This window comes from Penicillium canescens (genome assembly GCF_028828765.1).
Source record: "Penicillium canescens strain IBT 15451 chromosome Unknown utg000003l_segment0_segment0, whole genome shotgun sequence".
Lineage (NCBI taxonomy): Eukaryota > Fungi > Ascomycota > Eurotiomycetes > Eurotiales > Aspergillaceae > Penicillium > Penicillium canescens.
Window position 1 is genome coordinate 4,841,504 of NW_026703965.1, and position 21,712 is coordinate 4,863,215.

At 47.7% G+C, this 21,712-nt stretch overlaps 7 protein-coding genes across 7 annotated transcripts; 4 read left to right on the forward strand and 3 right to left on the reverse strand.

Annotated features, from left to right (window-relative positions):
• Window positions 1-2,320: 2,320 nt before the first annotated feature.
• Window positions 2,321-3,542, reverse strand: N7446_005116 (zinc-binding alcohol dehydrogenase family protein; the record flags this gene model as incomplete). Its single annotated transcript, XM_058513864.1, has 4 exons — window positions 2,321-3,001; window positions 3,070-3,227; window positions 3,287-3,374; window positions 3,435-3,542. The coding sequence occupies 4 exons, from the start codon at window positions 3,540-3,542 to the stop codon at window positions 2,321-2,323; spliced, it is 1,035 nt and encodes a 344-aa protein (XP_058375193.1).
• Window positions 3,543-4,668: 1,126 nt separating this feature from the next.
• On the forward strand, window positions 4,669-5,056 carry N7446_005117 (thioredoxin family protein; the record flags this gene model as incomplete). The annotated part of the gene is made up of 2 exons (XM_058513865.1): window positions 4,669-4,700; window positions 4,750-5,056. 2 exons carry the CDS (start codon window positions 4,669-4,671, stop codon window positions 5,054-5,056), a joined length of 339 nt encoding a protein of 112 aa, XP_058375194.1.
• A 1,618-nt stretch (window positions 5,057-6,674) lies between these two features.
• On the reverse strand, window positions 6,675-7,857 carry N7446_005118 (Zn(II)2Cys6 transcription factor domain-containing protein; the record flags this gene model as incomplete). Its single annotated transcript, XM_058513866.1, has 2 exons — window positions 6,675-7,724; window positions 7,792-7,857. The coding sequence occupies 2 exons, from the start codon at window positions 7,855-7,857 to the stop codon at window positions 6,675-6,677; spliced, it is 1,116 nt and encodes a 371-aa protein (XP_058375195.1).
• A 243-nt stretch (window positions 7,858-8,100) lies between these two features.
• Window positions 8,101-8,909, forward strand: N7446_005119 (RTA1 domain-containing protein; the record flags this gene model as incomplete). The annotated part of the gene is made up of 2 exons (XM_058513867.1): window positions 8,101-8,795; window positions 8,849-8,909. 2 exons carry the CDS (start codon window positions 8,101-8,103, stop codon window positions 8,907-8,909), a joined length of 756 nt encoding a protein of 251 aa, XP_058375196.1.
• A 1,722-nt stretch (window positions 8,910-10,631) lies between these two features.
• N7446_005120 (uncharacterized protein) lies at window positions 10,632-11,038 on the reverse strand (the record flags this gene model as incomplete). Its single annotated transcript, XM_058513868.1, has 3 exons — window positions 10,632-10,722; window positions 10,791-10,952; window positions 11,022-11,038. 3 exons carry the CDS (start codon window positions 11,036-11,038, stop codon window positions 10,632-10,634), a joined length of 270 nt encoding a protein of 89 aa, XP_058375197.1.
• A 605-nt stretch (window positions 11,039-11,643) lies between these two features.
• Window positions 11,644-12,131, forward strand: N7446_005121 (uncharacterized protein; the record flags this gene model as incomplete). Its single annotated transcript, XM_058513869.1, has 2 exons — window positions 11,644-11,863; window positions 11,953-12,131. 2 exons carry the CDS (start codon window positions 11,644-11,646, stop codon window positions 12,129-12,131), a joined length of 399 nt encoding a protein of 132 aa, XP_058375198.1.
• A 369-nt stretch (window positions 12,132-12,500) lies between these two features.
• On the forward strand, window positions 12,501-13,354 carry N7446_005122 (uncharacterized protein; the record flags this gene model as incomplete). Its single annotated transcript, XM_058513870.1, has 2 exons — window positions 12,501-12,575; window positions 12,629-13,354. 2 exons carry the CDS (start codon window positions 12,501-12,503, stop codon window positions 13,352-13,354), a joined length of 801 nt encoding a protein of 266 aa, XP_058375199.1.
• Between the last annotated feature and the right edge of the window lie 8,358 nt (window positions 13,355-21,712).

Consider the following 21,712-nt stretch of genomic DNA (forward strand, 5'->3'; position numbering starts at 1 on the left):
GCCTGCTAGGGTCACACGTGGATAAGAACACCCCTGTACAAATCACTAGGTCCCGAATGCTGATTGGGGAGAGTGTCTTACCAGTTCTGATTTCAGATGGCTCGTTAGGCCCCGATCAGAAATCAATCATGCTATATCAGCAGCGGAGCATGATTTATTGCATGTAGTGGGGAATATGCCTCACGGAAGTAACGACCGTTTCTTCATCGCTGTAGTGGACTTCCACGAGAGATTGGTTGGATTTACTGGCGGGATATTATTCATAAAGTTGCGTCGGCTCCTACAGCGGATTTCGAAAACAGTTTACCCCCAAGACACACGTTTTCTTTCCCAGAGACCCGCAAGGACGTCTAGTCCGGATCGCTGGGTCTCAGATTCCCCCGCAGCCAATAATACGGTGTTACGCCTCAAGGAAAGTACCTCGGCTAGCCAAATCCAGATTAGCGCATTCTGAGTGGGGCGCTGGGAAAGAAAGCGTGTCTCTGGGGGTAAACTGTTTTCGAATCCTCTGTACGTGTAGAAGGAGCGGATCAGATATTCCCGAGCCAAAGCTACCAATGACATGTTAACCTCGAGACAAAGAAACTCTCACTCTCGCAATCGCTCTATGTTGTAGGCATTCTAGTGTACCATAGGTTCTAGTGACTAGCAATAGTCATCTCAAGCAATTTCTTTGGCGACGCAAGAAACTGAGCCTACCGCATAATCATCTTGAATTGAAGCCATGATTCGGATTTTCGAGACATATCACAGGGCTCTACACTTCGTAGTTCTGACCTTGAGTGAACAGTATATTGCGTGATCAGAGTTGCACAATTAGTTGGAGGCCGTAGTCAAGGTGTGACCAACAGGGATCAAAATTGCTTTGCGGAATCAAAAAAATGCAATTGAAGTTTCTAATGTGGGTATGGCAAGAAATCGCGCTGCCTCCATAAACGTTGACCACCCCTCCCTTCACCGACCGACAATTCACTACAACTGTTGAAATATCCCGTTTGCTGAGACAATAATGAGGCTGGGATCACGTGCATACATATATACCTGTTCACCAGCCTACTTGTATCTTAGACAACATGCAACACAACACACAATCAACTCCCCTCAATAACATGAACACTGAAGCGTCACTTAATAATCAACAGTTGCGGTGAAACATCACCGTTGTGGTCAATGGTCGGGCGGTGAAGGGAGCGGTGGTCAACGTCCCTCGGAGACTGCGTGTCACCCATATCATAGATGCATCAATTTGCATTGTTTCAATTCCGCGAGCCATTTCCTGTCCCCATCTGTTCACTCGGTGGAGCTGGCATACAGCCTCCAATTCATTGAGCTGGCCGAATGCAAAGCACCAGATTGCCCTCCAGGTTCGGGTATGATCAGGCAATACTGTTGTGATATGAGGCGGTGCAGATCAGGAACCAAGCCGCATCATCGGAATTAGCTCCAAGGTGTCTATATGGAAATCAACTTGGCCCCGTGTTGTATATATAGCCCTTTGTCCCCTTCTGAAGAAAGTACAATCAAGACAATTCCTCTGAACTACAGCAAATACATACGCTCAAGATCAAACCTACCAGGCGTAGAAGAAGCCTTTTATGAGAAGCCTTGGATGAGGTACCGCTCAAAACACCATTCGTTGGCCCAAAAAGCGTCGTGATACGATAGACTCTGTTCCTTGCGTAGTCAAAGTCATCGCTTCAGTCGGTGATTACAAGTCACTCGAATCTACTCTACTTCAGAATGCCTACATCCTAGAGCGATCGCGAGTGTGTAAGTAGCTTTGGACAAACATGCAAGCATGCAATCAAAAAATCTTGATCTGCTCTTTCTAGATATGTGAGCTGTTAATATTGGCTCTGTTGGCGGGTGGCACGGGTTCAAGCAGCTTTCCGTTTATTGTTCTTCGAAGTCAGCACCGGAAGGGTTGACAAGATGCTGGGCTGCTGAGTTAGGGGGTACTGGACACACTGTCAACTGTGTTAACCAGGGCCCTGTCCAGACGGAGCTCATGGACAATATTCCCGAAGAGACGATTGAGATGCAGAGGAATCAGACCCCTATACAGAATAGGATAGGCACCGTGATGGATATCGCGCCGGTAGTGGTTTGGCTTGCTAGTGAAGAGAGCAGATGGATTACTGGCTAGGTAGTCTCGGCTAGTGCGGGGTGGGCGATGTATTAAAGCTGGATTGTTGGATTACTGTCGTTTGAATCATGCTAAACTCATGTGCCCTGAAGTATTATAATAGAATCAATGAATATCCATCGAAAGCAGTTTGTCTTGAAAGTCGATGTAATCTACACAAGGAAAACCCCAACTCTACTCAGTGTTGGGCTGAATGATCAACCTCTCCGCACTCGTACCTCCCTGTCTGAGGAGATCCCAAGCTTTCTGAGCCTGGCTCAACCCCCCAATAATCCGAGTCGGAAGCGCGTGCATCCGATCCTCCGCCAGCACCTGTTCCAGATACTCCCACCACACCCATCTAGTGAACTCCGCATTCGCCGGGTCCAAGTAATCGTCCAAAAACTGGGCGAAGAACCCTGTGACCCCATCCGGCAGACTCACACCAGCTCTCACACCCGTGGTGGATAAAAACGTGCCACCGCCTTGCGCAGCCAAGACAGCGCCAATCGTCCCCTGATCCCTCGCCGAGTCCGCCGCGGCAAGGACAGAATGATACGGCCCGAGCGCAATCAGAGCTTCAGTGGCAGAATCCTGGGTCCTGTCTACAAATTCAGATGCGCCCAGAGATTTGACCAGTGCGACATTCGATCCGGACGCCACGCCCACGACTGAGTACCCGGCGCTGGCGGCTATCTGGACGGCAGCGGCGCCGAACGAGGAGGACGCTCCCCAGATTAGGATCTTCTTTGGCCTGTTGAGTGGATTTGGAGAGGAGCCAGACCTGTCTAGGTTTAGATGGAGGAGAAGTGCACTGATCGCGCCGTAAAGGTTAGAGGCGAGCGCGGCTGATTTCTCGAAAGTTGCTTCGCCGATCTAATTCAGACGGTATCAGGAGACCGAGAGCCAGCAGCGGAAAAAGAAAAGGGACGGTTAACAAAGACCTTTGCCGTCAGCTGTTGTGTGGTGAGCGCATACTGCTGCAGGGCTCCGAAGCGCGCATCATTACGCAGCGTTCCTGCACTGTTCGTCACGACTAAGTCTCCTATCCGGAAACGCGTGACGCCGGGGCCAGTCTTGACTACTCTTCCGGCGAAGCACACTGCTTTACGATTAGCAAGCCACTTTTGTGCACAGACCTATTTTGGGGCCGCCACGTACAGCCAATGATTGTGGGATATGTCAACGGAAATGGAAGGACACCATCCTGAATTTTGTATTCGGCCGGTTGAACGGCTACAGCTTCAGTCTTGGAAGGTGATCTTTCTTAGCCCTGTGGCGAGGTACACATGTCCTTTACATCGCCTACCTGGATAAGGAGCTCATCTTGTCCCGGTTCAGAAAAGGGCGCCGGGCGGAGCTCTAGTTTCGCCCCGACAGCAGGGAGCCAGGCCGCGATGTTTTGCCTCTCTAACATTATTGGTGAGAAATTAATGGAAATTGAGGAAGAGTGATTGGGAATAAGCGACAAGAGACGAGATTTGAGAAGAATCCAACTGTATCGGAGTAAAGCACTGCCACGGCTAGTGTCTCTCCCCTTTTATATCCCTCTGTTTCCGTTTTGAGTTTGCTTTCTATTTAGTCGGGGATTCGCTAGTTATTTTGTCAGCGATCTAGACCGCGGAGGGTCCCACTAGCATCTGCAGCTGAACCGCTTGTAGTACAGTTTGTATCGATCGAGTATTCGTTACGGTACACATTGCCAAGGTGAAAATTATCCGTAATTCATACTAAGAGACAGCATTGGTAAGTGTCGATTCCAAGAGATACGGTACGCGCTAGTTCTACAATAGACCAATAGTCGGCCTAATAGCATAGAATGAGTGTAATTGTTAGAACTAGCTAGTTGGGCGAGTATTTGACCCTTTGTGGGCTTACCAAGCATGAAATGCGTGGCAAGCAGCTTGGCAAGAAGCTATCTATAACGTAGCAAATGAGTAAGCAAATGGGTGCTGTAAAGCTCGGCAAGCTAGTAATGTAAGGACCCCTCTTTATTCGACAGTAAGTAATGTATCTCATCCAATGAAAATCCACGCTCCGAAAGTGGAGCACCCCTACCATGGGCACCAATTGCTACTTGGGCAAAGAACGAATCATCGATCCTATAGTAATTATTCGTCTTTCACTACCTGTGGATTACTGCCTTAGTCATCCGGAACAAGGTCACGTGGGTAAATGTTCGGAACTTCTGTAGCAAGAACTCGGAAGGCGATTGAAAAGTACTACAATACCTACTCTCCACTATTTCTGCAGTCACTGTGAGTATTCTCCACTGTTCTCTGATAAGGTAAGGCCATCGGTCCTGGACCTTAGACGCCCACCGCCTCGTAGAATGGGCCATCGAACGAGTGTCTCCTCTGCTCCTTTGTTTAAGCTAGGCTCACATACAGTCAGGCCATATCCACAGCCACTGCTCGTCACCTCTTCCGTCGTCGCTTATCGCACGCCGGTCAACCGTAAATCCCGCAATCCCACTCCCCACTTCTTCCCATAACAATTTCCATCGCAATACTGCGACCGCACTTCCCACTTCCACGACTAGCATGGCTAGTGGGTCCTTCGCTAAGCTCTTGACGTACGTTGAGTACCTTTCCCTGAGACGTAGTTTAACTTAGTGTCCCCAGGAACGAGGAGTATAAGCAGAAAGTTGAGCATTCGGTGGAGCCCGTTGTGGTCACTTTCCTTTCCCCTTTGGACGATAAGTGCAAGGCGATTGTGTCGAAGATTGAGGAGCTACGCAACGAATTCACAACCGTCAAGTTCTACCAAGTCGACGTCAGAAAGCATGCCATGCTCTCCAGTGCCCTTCTCAACACGAAATTGCCCGTCATCGTCTTTGTCAAAAACGGTGTAGACTTATTGACCCTAGGCTCCGATGTTTCCCTTTCAAGTATTCGGGAAGGCCTCCAAGCGCTTCAAATGGCATCTTAATGAAAGTCGTGTGCTTGGTTGCTATTACAGCAATATATTTGAAATCAGATACAGTAGAATTTGAAAACAGTTTACCCCCAGACACTCACGCTTTGTCTCTCGGCCCGTATCCGAAGCGACGCTAGCCCATATGAGGTTACATTGAAAATAACCCCTGTCGAGCAGTATGTAAACGTATCAGACTGTGATGTCCTATGGGTCATTGTAAATTGTTATATTGTCGCATGGAAAAGTCTGGGGAAGGAGCTAGAAGGGGTGGTTATATTTGCCATCTGGCTGATCCACGCCTACGCTCACTTCCTTGTTTCTGATACCGCGTCATCTTCGTCAAACCATCCAAATTTAATTCAGACTGCTCCAACCAACTCCAGATTTCTGCCTTGCTCTTAGACCTCTGCCCGGGGCTCACGCAGAAGTAAAGAGTTTGCTGCTGGTAGCAGTGTGAGCACCACGGTCGAGCGTGATCACAGAGGGGGAACGGAACGGCCCCCAATTCACAGTACCCAATCATTGTGTGATTTGAACCCTGCACAATGCCACGTGTGCACTCATGAAATGCCCCTTCGCGTCCAACATTTAATTGCGGGGTGCTTCCTGCTTCTCGCTTCAATTTGGGGTTCAAAATTAACTACTCTTCAGGATCTACTGGGTTTAGCTCTTGAAATTGTACTTTGAAGGCTGCGTGGCTGAGTACATGTTGGGCCTTCATTTGGATCGGCATCACCACTAAATGGGGCTGCGGCTTTCTGTTCAAGGTTACATAGAAGGCCACACCCCAAGGCAATACCATCAATCATTCTGAAAATTATCTCACCCAGCGTATGTATGATCAATTTCATGTGGTCACATATGATACTAATGGTGATCCGCAAAAGCAGACAAAGATCCCTGTTCTACAGAACACACTCCAGTCCATTGGTCTCACTGGCACCATTCAAAAGTTGTGGGGCTGCAGATACCGCATCTGATAACCCCGATCGACTACTAGTACTCATGGACTGGCTAAGAAGAATATTTGCGGGCAAGAGTGCAGACGATATCGCCGCAAGAAATAGGAGGAAACGTCAAAGCAAAATCCACAGTCAACGAGTACGAGAGCGCGAAACGGAATTAAGGCTGGCCCGAGATGGCGGTGGTGCGAAAAGCGCACGTCTATTTTGGGGCCCTCCGGGGGAAACATACAGCAATGAAAAACGGGGCAAACGACCTAAAGAGTTGCCTACTAGTGGACTTATGAGGACGAGCCACTGATCCGCGGATTCTACGGATATCATTACAGTACAGAATGTGAAAATAATGAATAGTCTTCCGAGGTTGAACTCTGTACCAGGTACAGTTTCGTATATCGAATGTCGTATGTCGTTTATCGTTTATCGTTCGAATATCCATGGGTAGCACTCCACTTTCATTAACCTACAACACCCTGGTCAGGTCAAAACTTGGTATTGAGACCAGTGCGTTGCATATCGTGGGGAGCCAAGACTTTGATGTAGCTTTACGAACTGATTGTGAAGAGATTGCAGGCATAGTCAGCTGTTGGTGTACATCGAAGGGACCCTGGAATCTTTGGATTCCAAGTCTTAGCCTAGTTGAAGATGCCAGTTTGATTCACTATATATTATATTCCTACCATTTTCTGCGGCCACTGCAATGCTGATTCCCACTTCTCATTCTGGTCCTTCAGCTCACTCAATAACTCAGCGACTAGTGCCTTCCCGCAGTCCTTAGCCCACCAAAAGCGGGCCCCTAATTCATTTAATAAAACTGCCCAATTCATGAGGATGAACAACTGGAATGGCTGCCGTGTGCGCAACCCATCCACAAATTCCCTGTTGGCGTAGGTGAGCCAAGCTATGATAGGTGCGGGATGCGGCGCATGGGTGAATTTAGCAAAGGAGTCTTGGAGGGAGTCGATAGCTTCCTGGTTGATGCGATGTTGTGCCGGGTCTGTATTCTCGTTTGGGCTATTCAGCATTCGCAATTGTGCGATAGCATTGGCCATGTCTGGATCCAGCACAGTATTCTCTCTCCAGTCGTATTTGAAGAATATGCTTGGCTGCCGCCATGGTTTGCTAATTTGTGATATCTTACTTGCTCCCTGCAGCAGCTCAAAAACTGCCATCATAGTTTCGATCATGTTGCAGGATTCACTGCGATGCTGAGCATTCAGCCGAGGGAGTGCTATGCCAATGATAGTGACAATCGCTGACTGGGCAAAGGCGGCGTCGCAGTTGACAGGGGTCAGGTGAGCCAATGCTTCTCTGAAGGGGGCAAAGGCAAGTTCATTGCACTGTAGTGCGGTGTCTAGGTAAGTTAGGACATGTTCTGGGTCCGCGGTGGTGGCTGCCATGTGAAGCGCGGCGATGGAAAAGATGCCATGTAAGAGAAATTCATGTTCGAAAGCAAGCTTAGGGATGAGGACCTGCCAACCCTCCATGTCAGATTGGTCGCCGCAGATGCTTTTATAAGTTTCGGTTGAGAATTTGTGCATCAGCAACAGATGCCGGGCATCATATTTTGGTGATATCAGAACTGGCATGGCCGGTGGTTTGGCGTTGGGTTTCGGATAGGCCTCGTTTCGGGAACCTCTTCGGGGATGCGGTGTGCTATAGATGCAGGGTAGCCCCCGAGCAGTACATGCACTACATATCGGCCGTGTCTCGTCACACTGGTGTTGTCAGCATTTGGTCCGCCCAGCCCTGGAGATGGAAGACGACGGACAGATATAAACCCACCTTGACACGCCGCTCCTTGCATTGATTGCACCCGTTTTTGGACTTCCTGTGAAATCTACGAGGCATGATCTGATCTCGTATTCTGTAGATATGGAGGGTGTCGGAGAATACGGGAATTGGGAGAGTTGGGAGCGGGGAACGAGGAACGAGGAACGAGGAACGATAAGCGATAAACGATAAACGATAAACGATAAACGAAATACGAGACAAGACCAACAAAGGATTAGTGGCATATATATCAGCCCCGGAGGGCTCTTACGAGTAGATCTTGTTCTGCATTTTTATCTTGAAAATTCGATACCATTCAAAATGTCGGCTATTTGCACAGAAACTACCCCCCAATGCCCCGTCGAAGCGACCACATACGGCTACTATCCCAATCTTGGCGGCAACATCTTTTTCACAGCTTATTTCGGCCTCCTTGGATTTTGTCAACTAGGCCTCGGTATATATTTGCGAACGTGGACTTTCCTCGCAGCTCTTGGTATTGGAACATTCATGGAAGGTGCTGGATACGTGGGACGAATCCTCATGCACGACAATCCATGGTCAACGTCCGGGTTTCGACTACAGATCTTCTGCCTGATTCTCGCTCCAACCTTCATTGCCGCTGGGATATATCTTACCCTTAAGCACGTAATCATCCATTTTGGACCACAATACTCGCGCATGAACCCGAAGCGTTTCACCTGGATATTCATTGGGTCCGATGTCGGGTCCATCGTTTTGCAAGCAGCTGGTGGAGGCGTGGCCAATGCAGCCGGGACCAACCAAGCCATGATCAATACGGGAAATAATATCATTATTGCTGGAATTGCCTTCCAAGTTGCCACAATGTCGGTGTGTGGGTTACTGGCATTTGACTTCTTCATTGCATCTAGGAAGCATCTGCGCGACGGCCCCCAAAGAGAAGCCGTGACTGAGAAGCCACAACAAAGAATGTGGTTGGTACTGGTTGCAATGATTGCGGCCTATAACATGGTTCTCATTCGATGTATTTACCGGTGAGCTCGTCCAATTCCATATAACACATGAAGTTATCACTAACTCTATCTAGTCTGCCTGAGATGGCGGGTGGATGGGGGAACAAGCTGATGCAGAACGAAATGGAGTTTTAAGTTCTTGATGGAATGTATGTCAAACGCAAAGCTCTCTCCCATGTGCCGCTGATAATAATACATGTAGGATGATTGCTCTGGCCTGTCTGGTACTTACAGTCGTCCACCCGGGACTATATCTCCCTACAATGGGGACAGGACGGGCCCATCGATAACTCAATTTGATCCATGCCGTGCTTTGTTACTCTGTGTCCTCTTGCGTACAGGTCTGATTATTCTGTTTTAATAGCGACACTGGACACTAGACATTATCTCGAGTTATTAACATTTGCACGCTTATGACATGTACACAAGTGGTCATGCCCCATGCCAAGCCCTTTGACATCCTTTCGTCTGCGTCCAGCTATCACCCGACATTAGAGAACCTGCTCTCCTGAAGGAGAAAAATTCCTCCATCTCGGTCGGTTTGCGAGCTCCAGATTTTTAGAATGAATGATTTCACGTTATCCGGGATTCCAGAGCGAACCTTATCCACGGCGTAGAGCAGTGCTTGACGCAATCTAGATGACTTGGACGCTATAAGATTTGCGCCTGCGATCACTGCTTTGAGTGATCTTGAGAAATCTTTTAATTCTAAGGACATCAACTGGAAGCCTGTGGAGAAGCTACGTAAATGGAGCAATTTGTTTTGTATGGGCAAAAAACTTAGGATTGTTATTGCCTTCAATTATGGGCATGATGATGATGATAAGTCAATGCCTGCATCAGGAAGGGTCGAAAAGAGACGCCGAGTGTCCGCAACTAGCAGATTGTTGGCTGAGCGTGAGGCACATATTAATGCGAAGGGAGCGACTACAGGACGACCTCCAACTTAGAGTCTTGTTTATGATCGTATGCGATGCGATGTCCACTCATGTCCGCTAAAAATGGAGGTGGGAGGACCGGAAGGACAATAAACATTACAAACTCAGGGCTCCACATCTTGAACGAGTCGTTCAGAACGACTCATTGACTATGTCGATGATGGTAGCCTAGATGGTCATGATGACGTCCGTAATGATATCCGTCGAGACCTGGTTCTGGAAAGCCAGATGGGAAGATCCAAAAAGGCTAATACTTCAGCATCTGGATTAACATATCCTCTGATCAGTATCAATGTTCTGCCATCACAGATGGTGCGTGCTTCCACTGAACTTTCGTCCCTGCCCAGGCCTTCATCTGACGAGCGTCTCGTAATTCCTGGACCCCGTGAACCAGCTGTGAGGGAATAATGCTATGGCTGGAATCATGCGCTACTGACGAGGCGCATAAAGCTGATTTTCTGAGAATATGCCAGGTGGCCTTGGAGAATCACCTAGACCTTAAACTGATACTCGTGGACCCAGACTCTGGCTTCTTCGTTTAGCACGTTGTCAAATTGGGAACAGCTCGTCGCTTCTTACGCGATATCAATGAATGGGCTGCTGGGATGAAATCAAACATGCCATTGGAGAACACTGTTGAATTTCTTGGCAGTGCCGAACATACTTGACAGCCATGTTTTCCTATCTGTATCCCCAGGTGTGGGTGGCACCACAGAGGGTTAATTGACACTGTGGTATAAGGGCGCTATGCAACATCCGATATTGGTTTATCAGGCCGGGCATCATTACCGTTGTTTGGAACCCAACTGGTCAATTTCATAGCTAAGTTTAGGAGTTGCAGAGCAGGTCTCGCAATATTCAAGCAGCAAACCATCGAATTTGCTTCGTCAGTTTCAGAACTAGTGAGATGTACACCTCATTATCCTTCGGGAGTTTCACCACCCTTTCGGATCAATTCCTCATATGCCTTCGTCTTTTCCTTGTTGATTCCAACAGGGTTATTCTGGGTACTAGAGTAAACCCGTATTATTAACCATACTACATTATCGTAGCCTTTTCCCTTGATTTCACCACTCACGCTCTAAGCCCAGCAGTAACTCTGGTTAAGTCTTTGTTTTGATCACCTCCAGCGTTGTATAGCTCTTTGTGGGGATGGTAACCAACAGCATCTTGATCTTGATCAGGAACAGCTTGAGTGCGTCCCTTCCCCTCATCTGAGACGTTCGAGTTGTTCAACGATCTGTCATTGGAAACTCTGATCTTAGCGTTTCCCATCCACAACCAGCCTTATGCTAGGTAGCCCACTCACGTCTTGTGACCGCTCATAGGATCAAAATGCCTTTGGAGTTGAGAATGGTGATATACTGATGTCGAATGTTGTTCGGCAGTTGACTCCGACGATAGTCAGTTATAATATTCAACGATGTGCAAATATGGAAATTGTATTTCCCGGAATGAATTATGAGCGTTACATTGTGACATGGGCGTCATTTCGTCATGCTACCGTCATTTACGTAGCGTAAGCCGCCACATGGACGGAGTCAATTGATTTATTCTTCAAACTCCCACGACCTTGGGGTCATATGCAACCAGCCTCTAGGCATGCCGGCTATTGGGGTGGTCGTATGTAGATCGCCCCTCTCTGCTTGATGTAATTTGTTTAATGGTCAGACACTGGGTGTATTAGATTGAACAGTCGTTAGCCATTAGTTGCTAACAATGACTCACATCCTATTGGTGGCGAAAAATCGTAGAAATGGGCATGTCCAGGCTCGGGAAAGCGCATATGCAATAATATTGGTTATCAGGGTGTAAAAGACGTTGTCAGCACGGTTAGCCGACCTACAGGTATTTAACCACAAGATTTGGCACAGATAATCCAAGGTCTTATAGATCCTTAAGTATACAATCCACTTTCTTCCCATCTGACAATGCAGAACTTTCGCCATGTGAGACTTACCCCGGGCGCACAAACAGGCCCTTTGATCAGTCTCTACCGCCATCTACGTGACTTGGTTCTTTCTGGGAATCAGACCAAGTTATTCCAAACCAGGTCCGAAGGTCTAGCGACACAGACAAAAGGCTCTACAAATAATGGAACAGAAGCACCAAATGCCGATCTAAGCAGGGACGGTTCAAAGACCCAGGAAGGTAAGATATATCTCGCTCTTCTTGTCTGGAATTACGCAGTCGCATTGGAGTCCACGTAGCTGACGAAGATCTGCAATTCAAATACATAGAATCGCCCAAGCCCTCTCCTGCCGCAGCTGGAATAACAAAAGGGCATGAGAAATACTATAGTCTCAAAGCGCACCGTCAAGGACCAAATACTGAGAGTGGAGAACTTAACCCCGATGTTGAATCGAAACAAGTGAAAGATCATAACAAGGCCACGGCTAACCGCTACGAAAAGCGTTGACTGCCTCAAATTACCTCCAACACTTCATTTTACGTCTGTTACAGTTTTATTAAAATGTAACTGTTTTGTGTTTACGTGTGTCTTCTCACAACAGGCGATATGCAGAATGCCACGACTAAGCATATCTGTGTTTGGTGCTAGCTTGATAGGATCAAGGGTTGATATCATTCTGATGTGATTCGCACCGCCTATCAGTGGATCTGATGAAACAGCCGGGCCATTCTCATTTGTCGGATAGTATTACCGTGATTCGGCTGTCTTGTACCCCACACTTACACCCGCCAGACTCTTCGTTTGCGCTTGTGTGTAAGAAGACAACTTAGCGATGGGATATCTCCATTAAAGGCACACACTTAATAAAATCAAAATATGGCCGGCGAGGAATTTCCTTTATGGGAAACGATTCCTCCATGGGGATCGCTACCTGTCGAACAATACTTGATTGTATGATACGCACTTTCCCCATTTACACTGACCGTTTGTTAACCCCTCAATAGAAAAACTGGAATCACTCCTCAACCGACGCACCCAGCCAGCAGCGGCGGCGACTAATCTATAGGTTTCTTGAACGTGATGAGATCACCGAAGAATTTCTTCTTGATGAGCGCCCTCCACGAATGCCCACGCCAGAGGAGATTAGTCTTATTCTTCACCCCTGGCGATCCGATAACGTCATTCGTCGGAAGGCATACTATATGTCCAAGGATAGCGTGCTTGTTTTTCTTCGGACCCATTATGACCCGGAAGATGATGGCAAAGTGAACGAATGGGTCTATGAAACCGATCTGTTCGAGGACAACTCCTGGTGGGCATGTCTCAACGATCCACACCTGTTCAATTTCGGCTCAAATTGGCAGCGGGTATACGAAATCATGCCCGAGGTAGCCAGTTTCGTTGATCGTACTCAACGATTCGCTCCTTCAAGAGAACTACACTGTTTTCGAGCATCGTTAAAAAAGAATCCACCCACGAAGGAACAAAAGGCGGCCCATGAGTGTATAGACAAGCGGAGGAAGATGTCTGAGGAGTCAGAGAACCGTCTACGTGATATCAACATAGCGGCATATATTGTTATTGCTGATCAAGAGGCTTTTCGGTCTGGGCTGTTACGTCTTCTCTGTTTGGATGATCGACAAAACATTATTCGGGAGGTACGCGTGGATCAGAAGCCAGCTGAGATCACGGAACTTATCTTGCAGAGGGACCCTATCCTCGGACTGTGAGGTTAAATGGAGGGGGTGGGGTCGATGGGAGTGAGCGTTTGCGCTGACGATCTGAGAAATTATTCATTACGGTCCCGTCCTCAGGTAAATGATATCCATCAGCACGTATGTTGGGCAACTCTGCGGGCAGACTCTTCCGTATACCTAAGGCATATGGTAAGCAGTTGTGTAAACTAAGAACTCATACAGCGTCAACGTGTTCCACAAGTTGATCGAATGCAACAAGTACACCATATTGTACTCCATCAATTCCAATTTTCAACCTTAATTAGTAGCCGAACCGGCCTCACGCACATAATTACCGCAATAGCTACTGAGATGTCAAGCATAGTCAATATTAACATGAATGAAGGTTCCGCTATCTCCTTGGATGCTAATGTTAAGGAATAAATGATGTTGGTCTCTATGAATGGGAAGGAGACAGCAAGACATGCCGGCATTACGCTTGATCAACTAGAGTACGTAGTAACCAAACTTGGGACTAGGGTCTCTTCGAGATTAGCCTTTTCTAAATTCCCTTTGTAATTGACCTATTCGAGACAACTTGATTCATCGAAGAGCATTCGCACAATACCCTAATGGTTCTTGACCTCCCCGCTTACCCTGACTTGAGCGACTAAAACCCATGGTCGTGCCGCTAAGTTTCAATATGTGCTGGCAAGATGATTTAGGCGATGGAAAGGCTTGGACTGTCGCATGCCCACCAGGGAGTACTCTTCACATGACGAGACTGGTCGCACAGGGCCCTTTCGATTTAGTTACTCTTCATCGTAGTCATCCGGAAAATCGGCCCGCTTAAAGCTGTCGACAGATTGAAGAAGTGGAAGCTTTTGTATTGTTAGTCGCAAACCTCCTTGTTGTTCATCACCACCCCTTTGGCCAACGAAAAAAATGCCGAAGTTCCAGATGCCACATTATACTAATTGCTTGATGGGTGTTTCGGTTCATGCAGGACAGAAGACATAGCTTCTAGAACGTTCTACAGATAGACAAAGAGCAGCTTGCCGGTTGACAGGAGAACATACTCTCTTGTGACAACACTCAAGAGAACACAACCACGGATCGGGATTTAGCCTACCATTCTGTCGCCAAAGTGTGCGTGATATTCCAAATACCCGACCTGTCCCAGCAGTACCACCTATAACTGCCATCAAGTCTGAGGTTGTAGCTCGTGTCTGGACCTTTGCAAATCCTTCCACTTTCTTTTCCGGGCCATAAATAGAACCTACTTGATCTACTGTCTCGTGGGTCGTCGCTGGGACCTGCATCGCAGAACCGTACCTGCGTCTGTCTAAATTCGCGCGTGGTGTTTGATTGGTCCGTCTGGTGCTATTTGTCCCCAGGGTCGCATCAATATGATAGTAGCGTTGCAATCTCGCGAAGTGGGTGGCGATCACGAGAACCTAGCTCGTGAGCCTTGGTAGCTGCAACAGTTCACATGATTGTCCTGGAAAATAGGCTCGGTTTCCTATGCGAAGCGTTCCAATAAGGTCCAGATTTTGGTTACGCGCCCCCCAAAGACAATCCTCATCCTGCGTTTGAGAGTATGTCAGTCTGTGCGGCCAGGGAGTAGAGATTCTAGTACAGGCAACATTAGCTGTCTGCGAGTAGACAGGAAAGAAACAACGTTCAGCGGCGCGGGGCTAGGGATGGACAGAAATGATTCTAGCGAGACCAAAGAGTCCTCCGGCCAACCGCAGATACAGTTCAGCGTTTGTGTCGGCCACAAAGTCTTCAACCCATTATTTCAGCATCTGTTGACGCACTTCAACCCCCATGGAAGAGACGGTGACCGTGGCTAAAACGGGCAGATGTGGTGCCACCGCGTTGAGCGATTTAATTGCAAATTCAATGATATGTAAGAATCATATTTTTGCGGCGTTACTTTCATTTCAACAGTTGTTCAAAGTGGTTCACCACAATCAACGCACGATTTTGAGGGTTGAATCCGGGCCGAAATTTGGGTCTGTAGACCACAAAGTCACCAAATACCATTTCAACGTTGTTTAACTCGCTTCAACGCTTATCAACGAGACAGTGATTCTCGCTACCATCTGCGCAATTGGTTCCTTGGTAGAAACGCAGCCGAAAAAATATAAAAGGGGCCAGATTCCCAGCCCAAAAAACTCAGGACTTCGGTCCTCACACTTTGATGCATCATAGTGTCCCTCTCTTGCCTGCGGGCTTGAGAGCTCCCGTGACCACGGCTGTCGCTGCCACGAGCCCCGCGAGCGTAAAAAGGTGCTTCGTAGGACAAGCTCTGCGTCAACAAACATAATTTGCAGGGGATTGCTGTGTTAACAAGGCCTCTAGTGATGTGCAGGCACCTCTTCGTGGTGTTAGGGACCAGTATTCGAGTATTCCAAGAGTATTCGAAGAATCAAAGACCTGCCTAACATCCTCATCATCTTTTTCTTAATCCGAAGGATCATTGGATAGATAGAATGAGCCCTAGACAGATCATCCCAAATTCAATGGCCAAAATTATAAAATAACAACTGTCTCATTTTTATCAAAGGGGGTGTTCCCAATTGTACTGCATTGATACTTTGCGGTCCGGTAGTCCCTTCGCCGTAATGGAAATGGCACCCTTCATTCAGGCGTAGAGCAAACATGTTGGTGAGTGTTGATGAGTGTTGATGAGTGTTGATGAGTGTTGATGAGTGTTGATGAGTGTTGATGAGTGTTGATGAGTGTTGATGAGTGTTGATGAGTGTTGATGAGTGTAGTGTAACATCTGTTGAATATCCCGGTTAATGAAATGATCATGGGGCTGGGATCACGTGTGTACATATATATACCTGTCTACTAGCCTACTTGTATCTAATACAACACACACAATCAACTCCCTCAATAATATGAACACTGAGGCATCACTTATCAATCAACAACATCACTGTTGTGGTGAATGGTCGGGCGGTGAAGGGAGGGGTGGTCAACGTCATAGAGGCAGCGCGGTTTCATGCCATGTCACCCACATTATAGAAACTTAAATTGAATTTTTTGATTCCGCAAAGCAATTTTGGTCCCTGTTGGTCACGCCTTGACTACGGCCTCCAACTCAATTGAGATGATCTAATTCCAGATTTGTTCAACTATGATCATGCAATATACTGTACACTCAAGATCAGAACTACGAAGTGTAGAGCCATGTGATGAGGTCTCGCTCGAAAACACGAATCGCGGGCAAACATTATGATGCGATAGGCTCTGTTTCTTGTGTAGTCAGAGCCGTTTCTCTACATGGATATTGCGTGTCGCTCGAACCTACCTTATAATAAAATTCCTACATTCTAGAGTGAGAGTTGCTTTCGCTCGAGATCAACATGTCATTGGGAGCTTTCGCTCGGGAATATGTGATCCGCTCCTTCTACATGTAAGAGCCGTCGCATCTTTGTGAATAATATCCTGTCAGTAACTACGATTCATAGTCCAACCAATCTCTCGAAGAACTCCACTCCGGCGATTAAGGCGACGGGCATTACTATTTGTGGACGATTCCTGAGTCATGCGATACAGCATGCTCTGCTGCTGATATAGTTTAAGTGCGATCGGAGTACAACTAGCCATCTAGAACCAGAACTGGTAAAGACACTCTCCACGATCGCCGCTCAGGACCGGGTGGTATTCGCACAGGGGTGCTCTAATCCACATCCGGCCCTAGGGCGTCCGCTGAAATTCGTCCTCAAGCAAATATGGCATAAGGGTTTATTACAGGTAGAAAATAGTAGGCTACCCCATGTGGGTGTTCAAATGCCGGGAGACAGACACTGCTATGAGCTCTGTTGGGTCTTGCATCAGGTAGACATACCAACGCGTGATCTGATGAACCAGACCACTGGGAGAAGGTCGAGGTAGTGACTCGTCGATGCCACCAGTAGTCACGTGGAAGAAACAGAGCATGCGATGGTGGTGGTGCAGGGGAGGTCAAGCAGACGAGACATTTTCTCGCTTCGCATTCGAGTGTGAGAATATCAGTGTCTCCTGTTGTGAGATCCGAGTCAGCAAGTGTTGATCCAGTTGGACGAGGTGTCGTGCTTTACGTTGTTCATGAAGAATTCCCCGAGTGTTGGTTGAGACAGATAGTCTATTAGGATTGTCACCATACCAGCTTCCCAACTAAAACACTGCCAATTCTGTTCTGCAATACAGTCACCAATATGCCATGTTGTATCTAGGTTCGTCGCAATCTCCGGCTGTCGCTTCGAGAAGCCGCGATAGATGAACCGACAAGTTCACAGGACGGCAAAGGTGCATGACGAACTCACGTATGACAAGAAATTGTACAGTCGTATTGGGAAACTGCTGCTCGTAGGCGGCGAGAGGTTGAGGCACTCCGCCGTTCAGTGTGAAGGCGGTGGAGAGGGGGAAGACGCGATGGCGCGTCGGCCCCTTGGTCTTGTCTGACTCGGCCGGAATAGGTAACTCGACACAAGACTTTCGCGGTTGGCGATGGGCTGCTCCTACAACGGCAAAGAGATGTCAGCAGTTTTGTGTTTGAGGCACAGACTTGGCACATATTATCGGACCCGGCGTAGCAGAAGGAGCGATATTCCACATACCTCATCGTGGACAACGAACGTCCGAAGCTTATGCGTCCTATTGTTGGCCCGCGCCTTTGATTTGCAGTATTTCACATAGTACATGCTGCATGATTTGATGTGGTAGGGCTAGAAATGGTGTGTAAGCCATAACCTTGCCCGGAGCACTGACGGCGCCGCTGGTTCGGACTCACATTAGGGCGCTGTCAACGGTTTCCTATCTATCATTAGCTTGTCGATCGGCGAGACAATGCAGGACTTATATGTTCTAAAAGGAGACACGGGAAAGGGCTCCGTGACTTTGCGCGTGCATTAGATAGAATGCAAGGATCTGGTTGTTTCGCATCGTCTTTGAAGTCAGTCTAGTCTCGGAAAGGGTCGCGCTGAAATCTATATACCTATATAGAAATTCCTCTTTTGCATCGATATATTCAGGGGCGGGACAGTGGTCCGCTGCTATAGTGGACAGATGTTCGCATACTTTGACTAGCTAACCCAAATCTGCTTCTTTGATCGGCTGGTATAGGTGGCATAGTGGATCTGGTGGGAATCACTTTCTCACAAGCCCTTTCTAGCTTGTCGGCCCACGACGTATCTATAGGTGTCAGTATAGTGGAAATTCTAGTAGGGTTGAAGGGAAGAACTTATCAGGTGCCTCAAACCGAGGGCCTGTTCGACTTTGCGCAGTAAGTGGCAGTGTTGTAGAACAAATTGCTGGGGGAGAGGGCGAATTTATAGGTTTCTCGGCTCCCGTCGCGTACGTGCTCTATTATAGAGCAAACGTTCAAGGACACGACGCTATCCTAAGTGAGGTCTGTTGCAATTCATGCCTTCGTTCTACCGCAACTATTTGCAGCGAAATTTTCGGTGTCATGTTAGATGCCCACCGACTAAAAATGCTAGGTCATGTTGAGAATTAGCCAAAGTGAGTCGGTTAAGAAACGTTGGCTCACTGTTGAATCTACGGTCCTAATACTGAGGCAATGGAAGCTTTCGTTCTTTGATTTCACCAAGAGCGCTCACATTTTCATCCAAGGAACATAAAAATTTTCTGGCCTTGCTTGAGTGTTGATTGTCTGAGCTGTGTGTGGTCCTGCCCGTCTAGGCTGCGGAAAGCGTCACACCGTGGTCGCGCGGGCACTGGTACTCAACCCATCCATCACCCGTTGAAGCTTGGCCGTCCTTGTTGACGGACGGGACGAGTCAACTTTTGAACTTGTGATCATGGTTGAGATAGATACCTTTTCTTTTCGATTTTCTTTTTCAATTCTCTGGGTTTTACTCTATTTACTTTTTGGAATTTCTGAGCTCTCAAACGAATGTGGAAAATGCGTTGTGATTGAATATATATCTCCCGGACCGTTCATCACCAGAAGCCACTAATATGAGGCACATTCACCAACCATCAACACCACGAGATTCACACCAGCACCATCATTGAACGATCTCAAACAAAGCCCCGAAAATCTTTGGGTTCTAGGCAAAGTCAGACTGTGTCAATTGACTTTCATGAAAGTGAGAATGAGTAACCACCTACGTCTGCTAGTCTATAAAATCCTCCAAGGATTGATGGACGCGCTACTGCCTAGACACTCGACTATTCCCTACGATCAAGATGGTTGCCCCTAACAGCACGCCAGACCAGGAAGCAGAAGGAGAACAACAGTCTAGTGCATTGCCAATCGTCTGTGAAAAAGACAATTCGCAGGAAACTTCCGATGATGCAGCAATGGTAAGTGGAAAGGATCAGCTTCGAATGCTCTTGCTGACCATTACAGCCCTCTACATCGGAACAGGAAGCAGAAACAAGACATGCCTTAGCGACCGAGCCCTTTCAGCCTGTTCTGAAGGTGCTAGAAGACCTCGAACGCGACGATCCCAAATTCGCCTTTCCCGCGGCTCGACTTGTCGGGCTCTATCGACGCCTATGGGAGTCGTGCGTGTCCAAACACATCGATGGCCAGAACCTAGAGCAGAGCAATCAAATCTTGAAGGAAGCTAGCACACACCTGACTCAAGAAAGGGACGGACTTCAGCTGCGCCACGACAAGCAGCTGTCTCGGCTGCGCTTTTTCGAGCAGGCACTGGAATCATCTCGGGGTCGACTGACTCGCGTAGTCGATGACGGGAACCACCCTTGCAGACTCAATCTACCAGGGTTCTTGGACAACGCAAGAGAAGAGTGAAGCATTGCATGTTCATATTTGTCTTATGTCTTTTACAACGTGGAAAATAACCAACAGTGTCACAATGAAGAGGATGAGCACGCGCCAGCTTATGTCTTTTTCATTGTTCACATTAAGAAGGCATTATAGCCTTTGCGGAGTGTGTCAGCGGATAGTCCGGCCTGTTCTAGGTCACTTCTATTAGTTCAATATTATTATAGACAAAAATACGGATCTAGTGACAATGTGGGCCGTATAGCTAGCGGAGGAAGCGTCGAATAAATCGGCCGTCTCGCATTGCATCGAAAGAGCTACTTAGGGTAGACGTCGCCAGCCCTAACGGACCACCAAACCTTCTCCCCGGAGACCGCTTCAGCAATCTTTGCGGAGTGTTAGCATCTTCTATTCTGCTTCGAATAGCCCTCTGGATGCAATCGTTCCTTGTTAGATGCAGGGATTTTGCCAAACTGAAGTATGTCAGTCTCGGATTGACCACAAGTGCATTAACAATCGAGGAATGCCCGCCCCTGACCGCCAACATCAATGGATCCTTAGAACATTGATTCCTAAGGTTCACATCAATCCGATTATGACTTAGTAGTGCCTGAACCATCTCTAATTCACCATAAGCGGCGGCAATGTAGAGAGCAGTGTCGTGAGTTACGATCGTGCTTTCATTGATGTTAAGACGTGCGTCTTGCTGCACCAAGAGTCTTACTACATCGAGATGGCTATATATAACCGCTCGACAAATAGGCGGATCTATTACATCTATTCTATTGATCTCCACGCCCTACACACTTAACAGACAAGCAACCATGTTTATGCGTCCGCGATATGCGGCCACGGAGATTGGAGAGTGGCCTACAACACAGATATTTAGACTAATCTCTGGCACCGCAAGCAGCCGTCGTAGGAGCATAGTATCTAACCTCGCCGCGGCATGGTGGAGAGACGTAGACGGCATCTCGAATACCCCGCGGCCTCCAACAAAATTGACGTTGATGTCTTTTTCGGCCAACAGCCTTTCGGCTATCCCGTCGCATGACGAGTAAGTAGAAAGCCAAAGTGGCGTATTGCCATGTTTGTCTTTGCAGTTTACGTTGGCACGGGGGTGACTTAGGAGCAAATTGACCATTTCTAAGCGTTTGTTTTGTACCGTGAGATGGAGCGCCGTAGAGCCTTTTCGGTTCTGGATGTACAAATCCAGATTTTTTTGCCTGAGAAGTCTTTTGACAGCTTCTACTGACCTATAGGCCACTACTTAGTGAAGAGGTAGCTCAGCCTCTTGTGATGATTTAGTACCAAGAAACACCTTGGCTATCGGATCGTTTGAAAAAATCATTTCTATCACGGGTCTATTGAAGCGATATGCCCAGTCCCATGGCGAGTGGCCCGAATCGTCCTATAGATTAGGGTCGCTGCCACTAGAAAGTAGCAGATGCACGAACCCTATTCTGCCTACGAAGACTGCTAGGTGGAGCGCCGTTCGGCCGTGTTTGTGCTTGACGTCTACCTAGACGTTAGGTTGATTTAAGACACTTTTGACGGCGGAAAAGGTTCCGTAGTGGATAGTATACCACAGGGCGCTCTCCCGCGCTTGATTTTGAATGTTAATGTCTAGGTCTCCACGACTAAGCAAGAGGTCCCGT